Genomic DNA, 25817 nt, shown 5'->3' on the forward strand with positions numbered 1-25817 from the left:
TTGCATGAGGGATTAGTTTCTCCTTCCATATCCAGTAATAAATTTGATATTTTGCATGGAGAAGAGTTTTTATTGTTGTAGCATGATTTCTGTTATGAATCGGGTACTTTAACTTTGTTAGATATCAAAAGCCCTCATATTCTGCTACTCTTTTAAGAGTTCTTGATCCATTTTCATCCAACTCTTTGATCCCTGAGGTTTGCTCTTTTGAAGTAGAGAATAAAGTATCTTCTTCAGAATTTTTAGAAGATTCTATTCCATCTGAGGATCTATTACACAAAATTCTTAAAGGAATAACATCACAGGATGATAAGAGGAAAGTGACGAAATGTATGAATACTTTGAAAAAGAAGTTTGGTGACTGCTTCTCAGAGGGAATATTGGGACTGTCTCAGATGAATGTTGTAGAGCATTCATCAGTCACAGTTAAGTCTGAAAAACCAGTCTATGTTAAGCAGTATCAAACATCTCTGTGAAGACAAACTATGAAGACAAACTGAAGAAGTTGTTACAACAATATCTGAAAGTAGGGATTATAAAACCTTCAACTTCTCTGTGGAACTATCCATTTTTACTTCTAGAGAAGCAAAATAGTGATCTTAGATTTGTTCTTGATCTAAGGGCAGTAAATAAGGCTACAGAACCCATTGACTACCCTCATCATAACATAGAGGAGCTTCTGGCTTAATTAGGTGGTGCTAAAGTCTTTTCAAAGCTTGATCTTAATAGTGGTTTCTATCATATACCTTTAAAGGAGGAAGATATCAACAGTATTTTTCCTTTTCTATCCAATAGGAAAAGTTTCAGCTCAGTAGGCTCCCTCAAGGTGCAAGAAATTCTGCACAAAGTTTTCACGCACTTATGAACTTGGTTCTGTCAGACTTATTAAACTGTGGAGTTTTTGTTTTCAGGATGATGTATTGATTTATTCTCCAGATATAAATTCACATAGTAAATTGCACAAGAGAATCATGAAGAAGTTAAATGAGGAAAGCTCAGACTAAAAACTTCAAAATGTAAAATGTAAATTTTTCTTGAATGAGATTTTATACCTAGGTCATCTCATTTCAACTGAAGGAATAAAATCTGACCCAGATGATCTGAAAGCTATCTCTTTTTCCATGTTCTTAAGACTGTAAAGCAGGTCAGGTGCTTTGTAGGAATGTTGAACTGTTATCAAAAGTTTATTTCCCATTATTCTCTTTATTTGAACATTATCACCAAACTTACAAAGGAAAGGATTAGTTTCAATTAGAATACTGAAGAACAAAGGGCATTTGATGCTCTCAAAGCAGCATTGACTAAACCTCCTGTACTTATGCACCCTGAGTTGGGAAAAACCTTTTATATTTCAGCAGATACATCACATGACTGTACTGCAGCCGTTATAGAGGAGTAGATGGATGAAGGAAATTTAAGGCCAGTAGCTTTTTTTTTAGTGAAAAGCTTAGTGCTTTTCACTAAAAAAAGTTTGCTAAAGCCTTCTTTTCTACCACAGCACACTTTAGCAATAATTTATTCTTTAAGAAAGATGAAATATTTACTGTATGGTCAGGATATTCAATTCATGTTAGTCTGAACAATTTTAAGGATAAGAATCAAAAGATTATCAGATGGGCATTAGAAATACAAGAATTAAATTAAAAAATTTATATGCCTGGAGTTAAAAATGTTGTAACAGACTGTTTGTCTTGAGCTGCCACAACTGAAGACTCAGTGGAAAATCCAGTTAAGAACCCTCACAAGGTTGCCACTTCTAATGTACATATTAATCTGTTTCCTTTGTTGATAAAAACAAAATTGAGGAGGAGGATTTTTTTTTTATACCTAAATCTAGAAGATCCAAATTTATTCCTGTTAAAAAACATAAAAAGGACAGTAATGTTAAAGGAAATACATGGTAAAGGAAATAATAATTGAAATTTAAAAAGCTTTGAGAGTGATTACAATAAATATTATGATTTGGACACTTTTATCCAAGTGTTCAAAATGTAATTGATGAGTAGAGAAGCATTAATAAGGAGAAGGTGATTTCTACAGAAACTCCCTCTGCTGACGAAGTTGCCCAGGAAAGTTTAGAAGAATATACTGTTCAATAATATGTTAATTTAATATGTGTCTGCGACATTATAAAATAACATTAATTATTTAAACTTAACTTTACTTTATTCACTTCACTACGTTAGGCCTATAGACTACTTTGAGACATAAACCTCTCAAGGGTTAATCTTACCGTGACCAATTTCTGTTCCCCCCACCCTTTGCTATTATATAAACTTTGTAGTATAAGTAAATTTAATGTGTGCAGTCCCCACTCTCATACAAATCGAATGAGAAAATTTATTTTTTGTATTGACTGCACCATCTAATTTGATTAAATTTTGTTAGAAAGTTAGGGTGAGAAAAAACAGGAATTAATCACTAAATATATCCAAATTTTCTATATGCAAGTCGTGACTATTAGTATCTTATTATGCCCCCAGGGTTCGCATTTTTTTGGAGATAGTGCATTAGCCCAAAAGAACAGATCTGATAGTTACAAACAAAACCATTTATTTTGAGAGATTTTGCAATTATCACACTTAACCCTTTTTCAGACAGGTAATGCAATCTGTATGACAAAACTCTCAATTACTGGGAGTAATTGGGAGACTATGCACACTGCGGTAACAGATTAAATAAAATCCTTCCCTCAAATACTGACATAAATATAGCCTGACTATATATCAATTCTTAATAGTACAGCTCCCTATATTAAACTAAATGCACATTCACAGTCTTAACAGACAAGTTCTCTAATAATATTTCCACAAAACTTTGCGACTTAGTTACCGCGTTATATACACACGTTTTCTTGTAGGCACATTCATGAACCTGAGATACACTTTCTAACTAATTACAAAGATATTGCCTACTTACATATTCACCATAAACAAAGAGCTCAATATACAACATACTTCTTCAGGACTTTGGCATCTTCTTTTGATAAACTTCCTGGCTGCTTGGATATCATAGGTGGACACTCAATATGGAATCAGCTGTGGTTACCACTGGGCTTGCATGTAACTGCTGAAGAAATTGGTCTGCTGTGATCTGGAGACGAAGATCCTACAGCATTCGTTGGGAGAAGAACCTTGGTGATGGAAAAGAGAAAGCCTTAACGACGACAGGTAAAAAGCCTTGCCGAAGAGCAGAACCAAAAGCCCCGACTATGACCGGAAGAAAAAGCCTTGAGCCAAGGGCCACAATCTTCTTTTATGCAAAAATGTCACCCTTTATTCTCTATTGCTGTCTTTTCGGAATTAGCCTCTAGCGCTAATCTGGCATAATCCCTACTTACAGTTTACAGCTATATAGTCAATGTATATGCACTTTTAGTAACATCTATTTAGCACATTATATTTTTTTCGTTACACTTTAAATGTTACTAAATACTGAAAAAATAAAAAATTTGGAAAATCAGTTGCAAAAAATAAGCACAGCAAAATTTTTACACAAGAGATTTTACAATACAATTAGACAGTTGTCCTGATGGTGAGCAGAGTGCAAAACAGGATTTACAGGATAACATTTCCTTATCAAGTAGTATGCTATCATCAGGATCAGTTTGAGTCTAATTGTTGTTATGAAACGTCTAGAAAGAAATATTTTCTCAGGTCTAATACTGATAGAAGAAAATGGCTTGTAAGTTTTGTGCTTCATAATAGTTTTACTACTATTTTATCCATTGATGATTTTCTAAGGGTGGGCTGATGTAGGATATCTGTTATTTAGCAATATCTGATTATCTTGAATATTTTAGTGGTGCTGAATTTGATAAAATGATTTAAAAAAAAAAAAAAAAAGGAAAGGTTAACTTTTGGTTTTATTATTTAGCATGTAGTTAAACATTTCCAAAAACTGTATAGCGGAAAAATGCATTATTTCTTGTAACAATTAGAAATGTTTATATAAAAAAGTATACTCATGTATACTTTCTTATATAGTCTTATATAGAAAGTAAATTTTGTATACTTATAGCCTGTAGAAAACTGTTTTGATTGAGATATTTTTATTGTAGTTTTTTTATTTCTCTAACATGGACTTGAGAGAAGAAATTATTGAACTTTCCAATGATGTTTTCATGGCATTGAAGAACTGCTAACTTGTTTACAACCTCCCCTTCACCTCACCACTGTGTTACTTACATCAGACAATATGGGGCTTGTGCAAACATTGTATTTCCAAAGAGGAAATTGAATTACTGAACAAGAGAAAAATAGGACAGCTGTTGCATTCATTAGAACACAGAAAGAGACAACATTTTAGGATGGAGTTGGAAGTTTTAGGGGAGAAAATAGTTTTAAGGAATCTCTGAAGCCAAAAAAGGTGGATAAAAGTGTTATGAAAGAAACAAATACAGTGATACCTCGGCTAACGAGTGACCCTGCTAACGAATATTTTAGTGGATGCGAGCGCTAACATAAAGCAGCAAACATGAACAGTCGGGCCATTCCAGGAGCTTATCTTTTCCATCTGTATGTGTGCCTGAGACAAAGAAATGAGCTGACCACATCACATAGGGGAGACCCACCAACCCGACTGGGTTGTTTACATTCGAGACAGCGAGAAGCCTCATACCAGTGTCAGTACGGTGCATGCTCCGTGTGGCTGTGAATGCGAGAGGTAAGTGTGATAGCATTTATTCTTCACTTGGCTAAATTCTACTATGGGGGATTAATTTATAATTAGTAAATTCTATTCTTATCTAATTAAATAAATAATATGCTATATGTATACAAAACACATGTTCCAAAGATGTTTTGATGCAACTTCATTTACCAGTCTGACTCTGAGGGAATTCTGGAAGGATCATTATCATATCCTTCATGCTATTCAAGTCATTGCCATGTCATGGGACGAAGTGTCAGTTAGGACACTTAATGCTGCCTGGAAAAAGTTATGGTCAGACTGCTGCAAGATAAGAAGTGCTGTTTCCAGTGTTCAAGATGCTGAAGATGCTGCTGGGGAACTTGCTGCTGAAAATGCTGACATTGTAGATAAGATAGTCTCCTTGGGCAAAGCATTACATTTGGAGGTAAATGAAGAAGATGGAGAAGAATTAGTTGAAGAACACTCAAAAGATCTGACAACAGAAGATCTTGAAGAGTTGAAACAGCAACTGAATCAGGAAAGAGACAAGGAAGATAAAGAGTGCTCATCAGAGGAGGAGGACAGCAATAAAAAGGGAAGAATGCCAACAGGTGACATAAAAAAATGCTGCACTACTGGGAAGAGTTTCAGTCTTTGGCTACAAAGGTGTCATCCCAACAAAGCTGAAATGAACAGACTTTGTGCCTTGGTTGAAGACAAGTGTTTGAATCACTTTAAAAACATTCTGAAAAAAAGAGAAGTTCAATCAACCTTGGACAGATTTTTTGACTTCTCCTTTAGCAAAGAGAAAGAGGCCAGCTACTGAAGAAGAGGAGACTTACCTTGAATAAACTTTGAAAATTTGGAAGAAGAATAGTAAAAACGTTGTGTACATATTTTCAGTTTAATAAAGTGTATATAATAGTGTAAAGATCGTCAGTTTTTCATTCTACTTCCCATTCTCCTTCATCTAATTAGATAGCTGTTCATCTCAGCCTTTGGTGAGTTTTTGCCCTTTTATAGTGTGTGTTTTACTATTTTATAAAACTTATCTTTAAATAGTTTACAAAGATTAACAACAGCCGAAATGAAGTTTATGAGAAAAACCGCAACGTATAGCCTATTTGATCACAAAAGAAACGAAGATATTATGAAAGAATTAAACCAAGAAACAGTAATATTAAAAAATATAAACATAAATGGATGGAACACGTTCAAAGAATGAAAACAGAAAGATTACCAAAACAAGCCTTAAAGTACAAGCCATTAGGAAAAAGAAAACCAGGACGTCCTCTTAAACGATTTAACAATGACTTCTAAGGCTGGAACAGGCCATGTTAGGCCTAAATCCTTGATACGCATGATGATGATCTTTAAATAGTAGGCAGCATCCAGAACGAATTAAACAATTTTCTATAGAAACCTACGGGAAATCACGTTTTGGCTAACGAATGTGATTCCGGAATAAATTATCTTCATTAGCCGAGGTATCACTGTAGTTATTCCAAAATTAACAGATGGATTTCTTTTATATGAAGTAAAGTTATGACAGATAAAAGTGATTACATAGTTTCTTGTAGAAGTTTCATCATTATCCTTAAATACAAAAAGTTCATTTCTTACAGGTTTATAGTGCTTATCTGGAACATACCTATCATTACAATACGCAGAAAGCATATTCTGGATAAGCACTATAAACCCGTAAGAAATGAACTTTTTGTATTTGGATAATGATGAAGCTTCCACAAGGAAACTGGGAACTTTAAAATTATCTTCATATTCTAAAGAAGTAGGAAAGGAACTGATACTGCAAAGAAGACATGAAAGGAATAAGTTCTCTTGTTAAGAAAGGTTGTGCAAAAATTTTTTTGTTTGTTTGTTTTAGAGGAAAAACAGGTATGAGTTAAGAAATTTATATTTTATGGCTATTAATGAGAGCTGAAGAAACGGTGTGTTATGAGATGAAAGTTAGTGTATCCTCACAAAATCCTGTGATTCTGAAGAGAAGAAATCTTATGTTCTTTAACTGTGTTAAATATGTGGGCCTTTATTCTTTTTAGGAGATGATTTATTTAAAATGAAAATTTGTATATAGTGCTTGCAAAACAAATATTTTACACACACCATTTAAGATAATACAGAAAAATCAACACTAATGTAAATAAATGTATTATTTTTGAATTTCCCTCGTCTCTCGCTCGATCTCTTAATTTATCATAACAACAATATCCCAGGTATGAATCTGTGGTATTTATCTTAGAATAAAAAGCCTAAAACCATTTCACTTATAATAAAAAGAAAGTGGAAATACATAAATTAAAACAAGAGATACAAGAAGATACAAGATAAAAGAAGCACTTATAAGCATTTTTAAATTTGCATGTATCTTATTTTTATTTATTTATTTTTATTACTTATTATCTAGTAAAATGTGTAAGCACTTGAATTTTAGCTGTTTACAAAATATAATTTTTTTTTCTAACTGAAGATTATATATTTATCCATGAACAATATTTAGCCAAGCATAAGTTTCAGGATAACAAAGAATCCTGACATACTTTTATATATATAAAATAAAAATATAAATAAATTTTATATAAAATAAAAAAAGTTTGTCTGTTAAGTAGAGTAATATCACTGGTCAGCAAGATTTTGTAATTCTCGTTCTACACCTTAATATATGTAACCTGTTTTGTTACAAATTTCAAAATCTTGCTGACCAACAGACAAACTATTTTATTTTATTCTTGCACAATGCTGTGAGTTAATACTCTGAAACAAGTTATTTGTTCAACAGCAAACACCTAAGTCTTGTTATACAGCAATAAACATTTCCATGATGTCATAATGAAACACACACAACATAAAAGATCATCATTACAATATGATGGTTCTACACCAATAATCCCTCAACGCCTTGTCCACCCATCCCTCCTCCATCAACAATAATCCTTGCTGCAATAAAATTTTGCTTAAAGCAAAATTTTATTAGAGCAAGGTTCTACTTATCACAAAATTATTACATGGTCTCTGTTATCTCATTTTTAATTTCATTATTTTTCTACAAGAGCTCAGCAGTATAGTATTCAAATAAATGTTTCGAAGAACATATTTAAAAAAAGAGTGCTCAAAGATAGCATTATAAAATAGCTGTTTTAATGAAGATCCTAATGTTTATTTACTAATAAGAAAGAGATCACACATATATGGATGTGTAAGTACTATTTAAAAATATATATCAATTCTTATTACACAAGTATCATCAGAGAAAAAAGTAAAGAAACAAGCCACACCTTCTCTTCTTATCAGATTTATCATCTTAAACTGACATCTTCTCTAGCCTTTCTTGACACAAAAACATCAGATCCGTATCTTTGAGCCTCCAAAACACTTGGTGTTGTCCTAATCTGTTCACAATGTCATCACAAATCCATACATAATGTTCTCAGACTTGGAGTAGACATAAAAATCTCTCTAAAAATTCTGTTATCCAGTAGAGGGGAAGTCTGTTTTAGATACTGACTCCCCTTACTCACTTGAGTGAATTTCTCATAAGCAATTCTCTTTTTGCCTTTTCCCTTTTCCCCCCTCCCCTCCCTTTGATGATGACCTCCTAAGATGCACCAAAACATTAGATTATTAAATGTTATTTATACATTCATACAGGTGTTAACCATTTCTTTATAAGTAAATAAATATCATGAAAATTCTTTGCAATATAATGTCCCCATTCAATGTTATTTTTCAAAGGAAGCCTTGATGGTAATGAATTTTTTGCTTTGATACTTTTGAATACCTACCAGATAAAGCTTGCTGTATTTCTATACATCTCTAAATGATATTTAATCAAGCAGGGCCAGAAAAATAAACACAAAGACAAAACAATAAGATATAATGAAATAAAACAAATAACAATTAAGAGCTGTTTAAAGCACTTTAAAATAAAGAATATCAGAAAATATATTTATAACTCTACCTCTATATTCCTCAGGATACTTTTGATATTCTAAACAGAATGTTAAAAGTTTCATTAGCATCCGCTTCTCTACAACATTTACATTTTTAGTGCTGAAAACGTCTGCTCTTGAACAAGGAACCTGAAATATTTAGAATTGCCTTTCAACTTCCATTTAAAATAAGTATTTTTAAAACATTAATATGTTTTAAAAATACTTATTTTAAATCAACTGTAAAATGACAAATTATTTTAATATAAAATTACAAATATAACTATTTATATTTTTTGAAGCTATATATAAGGTTTATAAATAGTTTAAGCCAAATTTTAAATATGCACATACTGAGTATATATATCAGCATTATCATCAAATTCCTGGTACGTGCTCTCACTGGATGTATTTTTCATGTAGTACCATAATGGTACTACATGAAAAGATTACACTATTACTAGTTTCTTAATATTAACAACTTTTCTCAAACACAGTCTGTTATCTGCCAGGACTCCAATATTGTCAGATCTTATAATTCAGCCTTTCCCCTTCTAAATGCATTCACTTAGATCTTGGACTTCATCCTAGACTTTTTTTTTTGTTGCCCTCCTAATGTTAAACACCTGTTTTCCCTTCTGGCTTTTCTCTTCTATTCTGTTTAAGTGACCACACCATCTTTTGCTCATACATTCCTAAATGACAACAATATCAAATTCCTTTCTAATATCTTCATTTTTTAATATGATTACATCACTGATGGATTTCATCATTCTCCAATATTTCCTGGAAATCTCATATCTGTGATTAACTGTTTTATTTCTAATTCAGCTCTTAGCTTCATGAGTAAATTAGTTTGAACACTCTCTTGTATACTGCCACTTCAGTGTTTTGGCTAATTCCCCTCTTATTCCATATAAATTTATTCAACTCCTTACCATACCAGCTTTAATAATTCTGTTGTCTATTTCCATACTTAATTTCATCACTTCCTATTCACTGCAAATTGTGCCTAAATAGTGAAAAGGTCTTACTTTTTCTATAGCTTTCCCATTCAGGATGCTTTTGATATTTTCAATGATCCTGCCTATTTTTATAGTATTTTGACTTTCTATTGCTGATTTTCCTACCAAATTTATTATGGTAATTATTCAATTCAGTTAGGAAATTCTACTGACAACATTGTGTCATGTACTAACGATGACCTGGGGGGTGAGACTAATTCTATTGGACACTTCCTAAACACACCACAACTTATACAGCAGAATGATAAAATCAAAGGCACTTCTCCAGTGGTACGTAAACAATAGACACAGAGTGAGAAGACACAGATGAGAAGATTTTCACCAGTGAAATGCCAAAATGATCAGGAATATGTCCCAGATGGTCACACAGCATGTGCCATAGCACCTAATTCAGAGAGATCATCACCCCGCATCAGTAATTGTTTGGTGGTGGTGGTGGGGAGTAACATATTAGGGCAAATCCAAGTTGCATTTCTGGAAGAGAAAGGGGGGTCAAAACATTTGCCAAAGTGTATCAAGATACTATGCTAGAACTTATGGTATGGTCCCTGAACAATATCTTGTTTCATAGTAAGCAGTGGACCTTCCAACAGGACTCAGCCCCTGCACACAAAGCAAGGACCACACAACAGTGGTTGGAGGTGAATGTGCCTGACCACATATCACCATCTGATTAGCTGGCTGAAAGTCTCAATCTGAATCTACTGGACTTCAAATTGTGGTCAGAGCTAAAGCTAGAACTACAGAGAGAGAGAGAGAAGCCTGCAAGAAACAAAACCCGAGCATCGCCACCCTGAAGATGGATTTAGAGCATGCAGTGACAACATTTCTGTTGGATGTTCTGATTGCCACCATCAATATGTTGCCTCACAGACTTTGGGCATGTGTGAATGTAAAAGGAGAACATTTCGAACACTGAGTGCTGCTATATGCACATTATACATGTGATTTACTGATAGATTAAAAGTTTATGCGCTGTTCAAGTTAAACCTAGATTAGGTATATAAATGACCTGCTCTCATTGTTTGCAAACCCTATTCATAGTTGTGCTGATGACAGCACATTTCACTGGTTCTACTCAAAAAACAAGCCTTGCAGTGCTCAAACATCTCAAGCTTCAAGATCATTTGTAACAAGTATCCTGAACATTAATCTGCAGTATCCTTGATTGGGTGAAAGCAACCTAGAGTCAACTTCAATGGTTCTAGAACACGATTTTGCTTGTTTTCTTATAAAATGACCTCAGATTTTCACTGCTTACTTTTCATAATGCTGAGCTCAACAGTCAAGACCAAATCTCTCGTCTTGGACTGACTAACTCCAAACTTTACTATAGCATCATCAACTTCCAAAAAACATTGCATCCTTTTCCACTCAAGATGGAACTTCTCTGCTGAAGTTACTTACTCTGTATAAATCAAAAATCCAATCAACACTGGAATACTGCTCTCATGTTTGGGGTGGTGGTGAACATAAGACCTTCATAAAAATTCTTGATGCTGTTCAGAAAAAAAAAGGCAGTCCAGTTGATTAATGACATTTCTCTTATAATATCTCTTTAGCCAGTTTCCCCTGGAAGATCAATTTCTATATTGGGTCTCTTCTACAGATATTTCTATGATCACTTCAACAGAACTATCATTCATTATGCCTCCCATTTCTGCCAGATCTATAGGAACTTGAGCAACTGCTAACATCCCTTTACAATCGAACTGCATACTCACTGAACCTGCTACTTCCAGTCATCTTGCATTCTTTCCACCTCGATTCTGTAGAATAGTTTCCCAATGAAGCATTTCAAAGGACTGCAATCTCCAACAATTCAAGAATATCAACACATTGGTTTACCCTTGATCCTGCCCAAACACAGCATCTGTTTGCTACAGAATCTTCTGCCTTTCATTTGTGGAAACACACACACACATGCACCTAATTTAACAGCGAACCATCTTCTTGTATCGCCTTCAATTCTAACTGCTAACTTACAACTCAAACATAGATTATGTATTCTTGATATGTCTCATTTACACCATATAACTGTAGCGTTTTGAACCGCTTTCTCTTGGGACCTTGTCATATGCTTTTTCTAGATCTACAAACTTAAATACAGGTTCTTATTATATTCCCATGATTTCTCAATTCCTGTCTTAAAGTGAAAATCTGATTTGGACAACCCTACTTGGCCTGAATCTATCTTTTTCTTCTCCAAGTTTCCCTTCCACAATATTTCTTAGTCTTTTTGTTAAGTATGCTTGCATAAATCTTATCTGGGACACTCAGTAGTTCAGAAGGGAAAACTAATCTGCAATTGTCACATTCATTTTTATTTTCCTTTTTATGGACGATAGAGGTCTATTCCAAACATCTGGAATTTGACTCTCTGACTAGATCTGAATTATGTAATGCAGTCACTGTAAAAACATGGAGATGTAAAAAAACTTTTACATCTCCATGTTTGACCTTTTCTTGTCAAATATCGTTTTAGGTTTTTGATGGCTTTTTTCCTAATTTCATTTAACATACTTTCCAAATAATTATGCTCAAAAGATCTAGAATATATTTATCACCTCTGATCCCTTTTACAGAACTCTTGCCTCTATTTCTAAGCTTTTCAATAACCTCCAGAACATTTTGCCACCTACCTGATATTTATCTTCTATGTTCTTCAAAGTTTTCTCATGACTTTTGTTAAGCTACTTTTATGCACTGCTTTGCTTCCTTTCATTTTTCACTGTATTCTTTCAGAGCACATGTTGACTTACCTTCCAGAAACTTTTGATGAACTCCTTTTCCTTCACTGACTCTTTAGCCTTCTGTTTAAATGGAATAAATGGAATTTGTGATTTTTCTATCCTTGCAGCCAACTTCAGCATATACCTCTCTGGCTAAATCAATCAATTTATCTTCAGTCTGCTACTGTGTCTCTAAGATTTCAGTCTTGTTTTCAAAACCTCATACAAATGTTATTTTTTTCTTCAATAACATTTGTATGTTTGAGCCTATAGTTCACTTCTGAAAGCTGTTCGATTTTGATTCTGTTTGAAATTTTGTACAGATATGAAATTTGATATGAAATTCAACTTTATCCTGCTCAAAACTAAATGGTGATCAATTCCTTGTATGCTTTTGTGTTATGAACTAGCATGAAGACATCGTAAGCAACAATAACATAGTCAATGAGACTTCTTGTGCCTTCCTCTATGTGAACCTCTGCACATCTTTATGTTTGAACATGGCATGAATATGACAGTCCATGTATTGAACAGAAATCCTGCAGGCACTTACAATTATTGTTACCTCTGTTTTTTTACCTCCAAGTTTTCCAAAACCATTTCTGTATGTCTGGTATTCCTTTTCTACTCTGAGGTTCAGATCACTAACAACGCCCATCTTTTTCTTCCTTATGCCAGATGCCTTCTCTAATGACTTGAAAAATTCCTTCACTTTTTCATTAGAAGATCTACCTGTGGAACAACAGGCACAAATTTAGTGATCTGAACCTCTGAGGTTCAGACCACTAACAACAGCCATCTTTTTCTTCCTTATGTCAGATGCCTTCTCTAATGACTTGAAAAATTCCTTCACTTTTTCATTAGAAGATCCACCTGTGGAACAACAGGCACAAATTTAATCAGTGTCCAATTCTTCATTTTGATGTTAACCCACTAACTCTACTTGAAACTTCTGCCATTAAAAGGTTTTCACTTTTAGTATTGCATGCTATATCTACTCCTTTTCCCCCCCCCCCAATCATTATTGCCTTAATATTATGTCTTGTAGTTGTTTAGAAGAATCTCGCCTGTTTTTGTCTTCATTGTTTCAGTAACACCAATTATGTCGATGTGATACTTTTCTAATTCTTTTGCCAGTTTTATTTCTTTTCTGTTGATAATTCATATGCTGATGATATTTATCTTGAATTCTGCTTATGCTGGGTTTGAATTTGTTCTAGAAGCAAACTTTTCACTTGTTCATCCTGTTCCTTTTTTTAAAACAGCAATATCTTAGCCAGCATGATATTTCATCATGTACCGTCATCTTTTTGTTGAAGTCAATACAGAATACAATTTGATCAGCTAAATCCGAAACTGCCAGCCATCCTAGTTCAGAATTCAAGTAGATATTTGCTAATAGGGTGCACAATGAGCAGGTGAGAATTGAACATTAGGAGTTTCATATTGTACTAGTGCAACAAAAGGCACGACACACAGGCCAACATGAATTTGTTAAATGTGTGTGTCTCTCTAAAGGTTGAACGCCACCAGCAGCAAATGTGGATAAGAGGTAAAAATTAAAACTATTGACATGTTTTTCGAATAACTGAAGATAAGAAAGATAAGTGAGGCCACTGCAAAGAACAGAGGTAATAGAATGAAAGAGTAGTTAGTTAGATGAGTTTGGATGTGGAAGGTAAATGGATGCTGACTGTTACTCTTGTTCTTACAATTTTGGAGGGAAGTGGAGGAATGATAGAGGCCAATTCAGCAGAGCCAATAAGGCAGAAACTGAAAGTTTATGAGAGAGGGATTATCAATCTAATTACGTTATTCTGAATAGCATCAAGTAATGCTATTGAGACTTTTGGTACACCACCCCAAAAATGTGTGAAGAGTATTCCACATCTGGACAGATTTGGGATTTATCGTATTAGCAGTTGTATAGGTGAAACGTAATGTCTTACATCGAAAAGTATGATGATTTTTTTGGCAGCTGGAAAAGCTATAGCTGAGATGCATTTGTGCCACGAAAGGCTGGAGATGCAGGTCAGCTCAGAAGAAAAAATCTGATTGTGTTTTGATATCTGAGTGTTATCAAAAGCAATGGGAAATAACACAAGATCTTTCTCGGGAGCAATCATACGGGATTCTGTGTTAGTAGCAATGAACTTCACAAGGTTATCCTCACCCCACTGAAAAAACAGTGAGGAGATTACAATTAAAGCATTAGTTATGGGGGGATCTTGAGGCTTAAATGACTGGCCACTGGAACTACAAGGTTAGTCAAATAAGAGGGTAGAGCAGAGTACTGGCATAAGTATGGCTATGGATAAGATCTGAAGTCAGTGACATGTCATTTATGTACAGGATGAAAAGAGAGTGGGTGAAAGTACAGAGACCTTTAGGGTACTTTGCATTGGTGGGGGAATCTGAGAAGAGGAAACCATCTGCTATGATATGTAAATGAATGACCAGAGAGAAAGCTGCCAATCCAGTTACAGTACTTTGAAGGCAGACCACAGGATGACAGTTTCCTGAGCAGATATCTGTGCCATACCCGATCTAATGTCTAAGAAATATTGAGATTAATCATGTGAGTTTCTCCAAACCTTTCCATGGCTTGAGTCTAGAGAAGGGTGGTTAATGCTAAAAGGTCAACTGTGGATCGAGAATGTAGTGGAATCCATATTGCTGGTCATTTAGCTAGTAAGCACCCAAGTGGTGTGGATGTTGATGGTCTTCTGCATAATTTTGGAGAAAGCATGAGCAACCAGACAGCAGTTTGTTGGCTAACTGTTATTACCATTCTTTGGAATGGGCTGAATACAGGCTTGTTTCCATGCTATAGGATAGATGCCAGTCGAGTAAGAATGAATGATGAGGCAATACAGGATAGGTGTTAATTCCTGAGCAGATGTATGTGTTCAGGCAGCTATGGTCCAAACCAACATACATCCATTAAAAAGCATGCTTGGATTCAAAGCCTTTAAGGACAGAATGATGATACAATTGGGAGAAAATGATTTTAGGGTGAAATCCTTTCCTCCAAAACCATTCACCCAAATGAGTGACTATTTACATGTCATAAATGCAATAACTGCAAGCCATCAGACAGGTAATGTGTTTTTTAGTCACCCATTTAGCTTGGATGGCATACACTCTGATGTGAATGTGGTATCATCATCATCAACAACTTTCTTAAGTCCACTACTGGACGAATGCCTCTCCATGCTTTTTCAATTTTAGCCTGTAGTATATCTTCTATCAAACATCACCTCACTCCTTCAATCTATGAATCAGGGTGTCATTGCTGCATTCAAGACATATACTTCTGCTCAGGCTATGCTGCTGAGGATGAGAAACCCTCAAAGACTTTGGGAAAAGAATATAATATCTTGCACTGCACAAAGAATGTAAATGTAGCATGGAAAGAGAAGTGACAGCAGAATGTATGAATGGTGTATGGAAGAAGCTGTTTCAAATACATGTCCATACATTCACAGAATCAGGTCTCTAATGAACAAGATACATTCACAGGTCTATAATGAAGAGACCTTATAGAGCTTGAAGTGCAGAAAGTTGCAGAAGAAGAGAGAAATAAAAAGAACAAGAAACTTAATCCACCAAAAAGTTCACAAAAAATTGACAAAGCATTGTACCTCTGTTAATAAGGCAGTTCCACTGCTTGAGGAAATGGGCCCCCAATCAAAAGATTTGGCAAAGCAGACAATGATGCAAGCTGCAATAGTTTGCTACAGAAATTTATGCAGGATAAAAAGGCAAACTGTTCAGACTAAGTTGGACATACAGACAGTCCTCGACTGACTGTATGTTAGCAACTGATATGCCTGAATGCTAAGATGTATTAGCATTCAGGCATATCAGTTGAACTAATTTTACTGTTTGTTTATAGTGAAATAATGCAGTTTACAAATTATAACATAAAATTACTGTACACAGTACTGTTATAATAAATAACAAAACATGATTATATAGTGCTTCATGCATTTATAAAATAATCAACTGGAAATACATGGAGCAAGAGTAATTCTTCAAAGCTGCCGCTTTATTAATTAGATGATTCATTGTAAGAGGCAAGAGATGCCAGGTGATCAACAATTCTTCAAATTCAGCATTCTGATAATAGGATGTATCATTTACATAACTTGTGGAAGATTTAGGCTAATCTTCAGAGGATGAGGTGACAGCAGGAGTATGCTTCTTTAAAAAAATATGTATATTATGTCCAACTTAGTCTGAACAGTTTGCCTTTTCTTTTCTGAATAAATTTCTCTATAACTAGCAATTGCAGCCTGCATTATTCTAACTACTTTAGTAAATCTCTTTATGTTGGGTTCCATTTCCTCAAACAACCAAACTGCCTTATTAACAAGTACCAATTTTTTCACTGTAAACTTTTTACGAGGTTCAGCTTCTTGTTTTTTTTCCTACAACTTTCTTTGTTTCTAGTTCTATAAAGTCTTAATTTGTAAGCTCTTCTTCTATCAACTGCTCTGCATCTTCCTAACATCACTATCATGTAACCAATCTCTTGTAAGGCTTTAGCTTTATCAAATTTTTTAAGATAGTTAATTGTGAATTAGTATCCTAACAGTGTATGACAAAATATCTTCAAATCTCCAGATTGACAACAACAACAACAGTTACCGTAGCCTTCTAACCTATGCAAAAGATGAGTCAGTAGAACAGAGAGAGGATTATCTTAGTGCTAATCTTGGAAAATGGCAATACACCGCTAAGTATGTGAGGAAATAGCAGTTGATAATAACACTCTTTGAAAGTGTGTAAACTCCAATTGTAACAACTACTATAATTTTTACTGCACAAGACTGAATGAAAGTCAGTACAAAAATTTATTGAAAGACAAAAAGCAGAAAGTCCATGCAAATTTAAGAATCAACCAAGCATACAGTGATCAAATCCTTTGTCCCAAAACAGGCTAATTCCAGTTCTAACCAACATTTGCAGGTAAATGAGTCACTCAACCCTGACACAGTGTAGCTATTGATAACTTAACAAGTGTGATTTGTGACTTAAGAAAGAAGTAAGTGAACTAAAAAAATTCTGCTGAATACACCTATGCCAAAATAGACAAGTTTCTTTACACTATAGTCAGACTAACAGAGGAAATCTAAGATCTTAAGAGAACTGGAAAATACCAATTTACAGTTACGGCACAAACTTTAAAAGAACTGTTGATGATCTTAGTCAACAAGCCATAAACAGAAATTTGGAAATAGTAGATGTCTGTCAAGAACCACATGAAAACATGTATGAGATAACACAAAAGATCTTGCACAAAATTCAAGTGGATTTTAATGAAAATGACATCGAAGCAGTTCAACTCCAAAATGCACAAAAAAAAAAAAGTCAAAACATATTATGGTCAAATTCAGGTCTAAGGAGACAAGAGACAAATGGCTGGAAGGACACAAGAATATAAAATACAAAATAAGCACAAAAGATATAAGTAGTAATTTTAAAAATGGAACAATATATTTGAATGAACATTTGACTGCAAATATGAAACATTTACTGCATGCAGCATAAAAAAAAATATAACCATAACAAATATAAGTATCTCTGGATGAAGGACAGTAAATTCCTTATGAGAAAAGATGACACTTTACATATATGGAGGATCAAGTGTGAAGAAGACCTTTAAAAACTTTAAAATAAGGAAAGCAACTCTGATTTCTTTACAGTGGATACTGGTACAACTACTTTTGATAACTGTATAATTTGCAATGATCTAACAGAATTAGGAACATTTTTACATTTCAGTAATCAGCCTACTTTATTGCATTTAAATATAAGAAGTATAAGAGATAAAATGGAACACCAAGAACTAATATTAAATTACAATATAGATATTTTAATACAAATAGAAATATGGATTATACTATTTAGTTTTCAAAAAAAAAAAAAAAGGAATTACAACAGATCTGGGAGATTAATGGTCTCAAAGATCTTTAACATATTAGCAGTACAATAATGGAAACAGCCGAGAATGTTAATATTTAAAAAACTACACCTACTACATATTGGCTATTTATAGATCTCACTCTTACATGACTTACAACTCTACACAAGAACTGGACAGCATTCTGTATGGCATCTATTATGATCATGCTATAATTAGTGACATAAATATTGATTTGCTAAATGACTGATGTCATTCTCTCAATTCCACTGACTTATTAGCCATGCATGGTCTTGAGCAATACATAAATGTTCCAATGAGGAACATTTATGTATTGGCTGTGCATCATTCTTGGATCACGCGTTTGTAAGAACACAAAGTACAGATAAAATCCAGACAGAGGTGTTAAAACAGCCGATCACAGATCACTTTCCGATAGCCATTAAAATCTATCTACATTTAGCATCTATAAAGACACAAAAGATATCAGCATCTAGTATCCTACAATAAGCTACAGCATGTTAAAACATAAATTAAGTACTATTATCCTGGGAATAGATAAAATCTGAAACCAATGTTGATTATGCTTACTGCAAATTCATTAATATATTAAATACTGAAATAGAACATGCAATTGTCATACTCCAAGGAAGCAGGTGCAAACCAATGAAGCCATGGATAACACAAGATGCAAAACAATGTATAAAACTCAGAGATAAGATGTATAAAAGGGACAAAAATATCCTCACAATTAATAGTATGAGCACAGCTTCAAACACTATAGGAACCAAGTAAGCTATACATTGAAAGAAAGAAAAAACGAGCATTAGCATAATGAATTTTTGAAATGTGAAAGTAATGGCTTAAAAGAAATGGAAATTCTAAAAATGGAACTACTTGATAGAATGACTTGCAATTTCACATGGATGCTTATGACAGATGTACCAACTTAGATGTACCAACAATGTGGCAACTCCCATAGGCACAGATGACTTGCTACTGCTTCTGCCTGGTATCTCCAGCTCTGGGCCTGGCTCCCACTGAAGAGACCTCAATAAAGGTCGAAACTAGTCTGGGTAGATGGCCAATCCCTTTAATGCATAACAGTATACATATCCACATAGGAAATGTGTTTTGCATTATGGGAGATACTGGGTTAGAAGTGCCTGGTAGCTTGCTCCACCTTTGCCACGAGTTGCCTTGGTGTTGCACTACTTACTGGATAAGATAGTACAACACTATATTTAGTCCTGAAGATATTTTCAGGCGCAAACTTTGTTTGCTCTCACTGGGATAAAGGATTAAACTAAATCTATTATAGTCTAACCTAGTGATAAATAAATTTTCAACATCTTTCTCTAAATCCAGAGTAATTTTTAAAAAAGGTGATAAACCTTTTGGCAACTCCCATAGGCACAGATGACTTGCTACTGCTTCTGCCTGGTATCTCCAGCTCTGGGCCTGGCTCCCACTGAAGAGACCTCAATAAAGGTCGAAACTAGTCTGGGTAGATGGCCAATCCCTTTAATGCATAACAGTATACATATCCACATAGGAAATGTGTTTTGCATTATGGGAGATACTGGGTTAGAAGTGCCTGGTAGCTTGCTCCACCTTTGCCACGAGTTGCCTTGGTGTTGCACTACTTACTGGATAAGATAGTACAACACTATATTTAGTCCTGAAGATATTTTCAGGCGCAAACTTTGTTTGCTCTCACTGGGATAAAGGATTAAACTAAATCTATTATAAACTTTATCTTATACAGGTTCGAAATTTTCAGGATAGTGCATTGACAGAATCAGTCCAATTGTTCACAAATCATTTAATTAAATTAAAGAGTTATAGTTGGATTCACATTAACATATATATATATATATATACACACACACACACACACAGTTTACTACAATTCTTTGTTATTTTCAATTCTTCCTAATTCAAACTTAGTTCTAATTTACTTCCTTAAAGCTAAATCACAATATAGATTATCCTGCCATTCATATATACACAAACTGACAATAAAGCATACCTTGAGTAAGTTTATTTCAATATCAATTTACATCATCTTATTGTACCCATAAACAGACACTCTTGATGTACAATCTTGTTCGAAATTATCACATACATAAGTACTTACAATTCTCGTTCAGCACCGCCTCTTACATGAATTTTTTTGTTCATACAAAGGTGCTTCATTTTTTCTTTCCTTTTGCTGGCTTGTACTTGATTTCCTGCCAAATTTCTTCCTTGTCTGAGTTTTTGATTATTCCATGCCCTTTAAGGACCCTTGCAACTCACAATGCTTCTCTTTCAATTACCACCAACGGACCTCACGTGTCTTAGGGTTTTCACCTCAGAGAGAAGGTGAAACCCTAAGATAAAAGTCCTTCTCGATGTCACATCTTGCCTTATATAGGCCTGAACTTCTGTTGTACGCATGCACGCGTCTCTTGAAACTTCCATATATGGAAGTTTCAAGAGACGTCGGATTTCAGAGACGTTGGATGTCATACTTTGCAAGTCTTTTTGAAATTGTCATATTATGGCAATTCTTAGATTCTTCACTTTACTGATAAGTGCATTTCTGCACTTATCAGTAAAGTAGTACTTCCATGCATTTATTAATAAAGTAGTTCTTCCATACAGTAGCACTGTACAGTTGTTTTATTATTTATTACAGCAGAGTAATTTTATGTTATACTAAACAAAGAGTGAAGCTAGTGAAAAAAAATAACAAAATTGACCTATGCACTTTAGCCTTCAGGTATGTTAATTATTAACATACAAATTAATGTTCATGCAGTATATTGATTTCTGACTTACAATCACTGTGACTTATAATAGGGTTGATGGAACAGAAATGCACCATCGTGAGTCAATGGCTATGTGTATTTTACTTTGTCAGAAAGACATCATCATCATCTTGGTCCCTTTTCTCTGCACTTCTATTCTGGAGTAGTTGGCCCAAATGGTGAAGAGGTTATCTATTTCAAGAGTTCTTGCTATTGTTGTATGTTCTGGTTGTTGCCAACCAGAAAAAAACAGTGATTTGTTTGCCATTTTTATTTTGCATCAAGTAATAATTCAAGTAGTCATTTATTTTGAATCAATAATCAATTTAACTTTTGATTAGTATCCTGATATCTATTTCCTCCATTAAACAACACAAATTTTAACCATATTATGCTTTTTTTTTTCTGGTATATAAAAAACAAGAATATAACTTCTTGTATACTGTAATATATACTATGACAGTTATTGAAGCATTGAGACAAAGGAGAAGGATTTATCTAGTAATTTGGTTATTTTATATATTTACTGATTACATAACACTTCCTAATGACAACTAAAGTAATAAACATTTTAACATATATGACATATACTGTAGTAGATGTTATGATAAAGATAGGTTACCTGCTCAAGATGTCCATCAATTAGTGTCAAAACTCGAGTAAAGCATTTGAACTCTGCATAACGTGAGATATTTGAAGAAATAAGGAGTTCAACAAGTGGTCCTCTAGCAAATAACAGCTGTGGGGTATGCAAACAATGGTATCAATAAACTTTTTATCTAAGTTTATAGACTGGAAAGGATAAATTAAATGGTCAAAATCTTATAAGCATTTATTTATTAAAATTTCTTTATGTTAACTTAATAACAATAATCATTATTTTATAAACGGTAGAAGAAAATGTAAAAATTTATTTTATATAAAATGTTTATTTGGAATCTCTCCTCTAAGAAAAACTACTTGCCATTACATGACTAAAAAAGTGATATTTTTAATTAATTTTTTTTTTTTTTTATAAATCATGGTAAAATCTATTAATTTTACTATACTAACATTCTCAGAGAAATACCCAAAATAGAGCACAGAAAATGAACCGTCGGGTAATTTGAAAAATTACCTGAAGATTACTTTCTTCAGGAAATTACAACAAGTTGTTCCAATATACAGCAGTAGAGGGAGACAGACAAACAAAGAAAAAATTGTTCTCTTGGTTTGAAGTTGAACTGTAAAGAGATTTTTGAATGGCTGTGGCACATTTACAGCTTGTTTTAACAAAGGAGAGGGGAAGAATTACTGATCTCAATTTTGATGAATAGTAAACAAGGAAATATTTTTAGAAAATGCAAGCAGCAGAAATAGGTAATTCTTCAAGACACAGGAGAGCAAGTGAAGGATTTTTTTTTTTTTTTTTTTTTAGGAAATTGATAACAGGCACTACCTATATGTGACAGTATTCAGTGTGAGATACCTAGAGCACAAGAAAAAGGCTAAATTTCTTGCTGAGGAGAGACAATACTTAATATTATACCAGTGTGTACCCACAGAAAAAATTAAGAACTCTCTTCTTATGAAATGTCTCCTTGCTTCTATAGCTAGTTTGTAAGCTCTCTCTCTTTCTGGGTGCACATTACTTTGTCATGACGGATGAATCTTTTTCCCTCATGCAACTAAAACTGGGTTTATAAGATGTGTCTTTCATCCATTCTCTTCCTTCTGTATATCAGTTGATTATGAATCCATTCAATGATTTTGATGATGGCAGTATACTGCATTCCTTTTTCTCCATTTAACAAACCTTGTACTATGCAAATTGCCAGAACTTGGAGAGTATTTCTATAAACTTGTAAACTATTCTTCATTGAAATTCTGACAACCTTGTTCTATAAATCTTATTGACAGCTTATAAACAATTCTGTCTTATTTCTCACAAAAAATGCTTTTTTCTTAAGACAGCTTTCAAAAAATGCCGTCTTACTTTTGACATTAAAATCTCTGGATAAAATGAAATATCACTCCTCCCTGAGATAACTCTAATAATCTTCCTTGATATAAATACACTACAAGTATTGATTCCTCAATATTCAAGAAATTTAGGTTTCTTTTCTTTTGCTTCAGACATTACCTCTGAACTATTAACTCTACCCATATTACAAATTCATCCACCAGTGAATACTGTCAACATTTGGGTGCCTGTATCAGTTCTCTAAAAAATTATTTATTCTGTACACAAGAGAGTAGTCATCTTGATGAATGCTTCTCCCTAATTCACTGCACTCACTCAGACATTTAGTTTATGCTATTTGCATTTTCTGTGTGTAATACCATGAAAGTCTGAGAAACTTGCAAAGTATTTACTCATGTAGATAACATAAAGATAAAACATCCCCAGTTGAATGACAACTGCAGAATACACATTGTCAATTTATTAGTTGAGCAGTTTCTGGACGTTACACAGAAGTTGTGTCAATGAATTTCTTTATTACTTGAGAAATAACTGAAATGAAAGAGTAACAGGATGGCAATTTGATGGTAAATATTTGTTCAGCCTGTTTCATTCCTAGGAATAGTCTTATTTAGAACAGGCGATTACAGAATTAATTTAGCAAATCTAAAGAGGGAGGCATATGAATAAATCAAAAATAATATACAGAGTCACGTTTTATGTTCCATCTAGAATGGAAACATTCTAGACAGAACAGGAATAGATATAAATGGAAAAAAAAGATTGAAATAGTGAGTTCATATAAACATCTAGGACAAATAATTACAAGTGGTCATAATTCATCATCAAATTCCTAATATACATACCCTCAAGGGGTGTACAGGATATGATAGTACTACATGAAAAATTACATCATTACGAACTTCCTATCTACAATTTTCCTCCAAATCAGTCTGTTACCTGTCAAGACTCCAACATTATCAGATCTTATATTTCTATCTTCTAAGGCACTTCTTACTGTATCAATCCACCTATATCTTGGTCTTCCTCTGGGTCTTTTTCCTACCAACCTGGCAGGAAAAAGACCCATTCTGTTTAAGTGACCATCTGAGATTAGCTCTGCTAATGCATTCCTGGAGGCTAACAATGTCAAGTTCTTTCCTAATATCCTTGTGTTTATTGTGGTATTGCATTGATGCCATCTGTTCATGCCCCTAATCTTTTCAGGACTCTCATATCTGCCGTCTCTAGTCTTTAGTCAAGTGTTTTACTTCTGACCCAACTCTCAGATTCAAGTTCTTAATAAGGGAATACTGTGAGTAGACATATAAATACAAAATTAATGACGGAAAACTCACGTAAAAAGATTTTTTAATAGTATAATTTTCGCCTGTGTGTCACAGGCATCTTCAGTACATTTTAAGCTCAAATTAAACAATAACTGACAATTCCAAAAAGCGCCACCTTAGCTAGTGTAAGATAACTAAAAAGGTCAATAAAATTTCCTAACAAAAAAAAAAAAAAACTATATATACAATAATAAGTTAGGAAAGATTAGCTGATTTGTAAAGTACTATCTCCCATAAAGGGGATAGACGTAAACCATCAGATCTGTTTAAGTTAGGAGAGTAGAGTCAAGTTTCACATGTTTCTTTATAAAGCCGTTCTATGAGGAACTGACTTTTGTGAAGGATTCTTGTCTTTTTCCAATGAACTCTATGTCTGGTTAAGATGGCATGTTCTGCAAGTCCAGACTGTTCAGCTTTAAAGTACTGTATATAAGACTGGTGTTCTTCTAGTTGAATAGAGGCAGATCTTCCGGTTTGTCTGAAATAAGATAATCCATTTCGACGTTTCTGATATCATGATCAGTTTAGATGTTGTTTCTTTATTTACAAATGTTCCTTTATTTGAAAGTATTGAATTACTGCAACAGGAATTTCCTTCAGACATTGTAAAAGTATTTGATTTGTAATACATTCTGGCTATTTTTCCTTTAAAAATAAGTTGTATCAACAAATTGAAGGAACAGCAATGGGCAATCCTCTTTCTCCTGCTATCTCCAACTTCTTTATGGAATATTTTGAAAAACGTATCTTTGATAACATTTCTCCCAGACCTACTCATCGGTTCAGATATGTTGATGACATTTTTGCTATTTGGAATGGCTCTTCTCATGAACTTCAACAGTTTCTCACTAAGTTAAATGCACTTCATCCAAGAATCCAGTTTACCCTAGAAATAGAATCAAATAAGCAGTTAGCCTTTTTTAGATCTTCTAATTCTTTGCCAACCAGATGGTAACCTACATTTCTCAGTCTAAAGAAAGAAGACTCATACTGGCCATTATATCCAGGCTGAATCTCATCACCATCCCAGTCAAAAGGCAGGAACTATTAAAACACTGGTTCATCAGGCCCAATCCTTTTGTTCTTCAGACGATCTATTACAGAAAGAACTGCAATATATTACTACTTCGATGAAAAGCCAAACGGCTATTTTTTCTGGCGAGGTTGATAAGTAAAGGGGATAAAAAATTTTATCCCCTTTACTTATCAACCTTGCCAGAAAAAATAGCTGTTTGGCTTTTCATCTTAGTTATAATATGTTATAATATAATATAGGGGCACAGCTTTCTGGCATTCGTATAGCGAAGGTATGCAAGTTCTTTTCACTTAAACTTTGATATTATCTAGGTCTAGCTACTCACTGATGAGACCTCAAAAAAAGGTTGAAACCGGTCTGGGTAGTGACCTCTCCTCATAATGTAAAGCAGTTCTACAACTCCTAGGAGCTGTGTGTTTTTACATTATGA

At 33.9% G+C, this 25817-nt stretch overlaps 1 protein-coding gene across 1 annotated transcript in view; it reads right to left on the reverse strand.

Moving 5' to 3' along the window:
* Positions 1 to 25817, reverse strand: part of Rep (Rab escort protein) — a 246581-nt gene that overhangs the window by 126028 nt on the left and 94736 nt on the right. Inside the window, exons 6-7 of the mRNA XM_090395371.1 lie at positions 21683 to 21799; positions 8609 to 8729 (exon numbers count right to left, since the gene is read on the reverse strand). Coding sequence (XP_090251497.1) covers positions 8609 to 8729; positions 21683 to 21799 — 238 coding nt within the window. The remainder of the gene's footprint in view (positions 1 to 8608; positions 8730 to 21682; positions 21800 to 25817) is intronic.

This window comes from Typopeltis vanoorti, chromosome 7, assembly GCF_054136105.1.
Source record: "Typopeltis vanoorti isolate ZY-2024b chromosome 7, IOZ_Tvanoo_1.0, whole genome shotgun sequence".
Taxonomy (NCBI): Eukaryota; Metazoa; Arthropoda; class Arachnida; order Uropygi; family Thelyphonidae; genus Typopeltis; species Typopeltis vanoorti.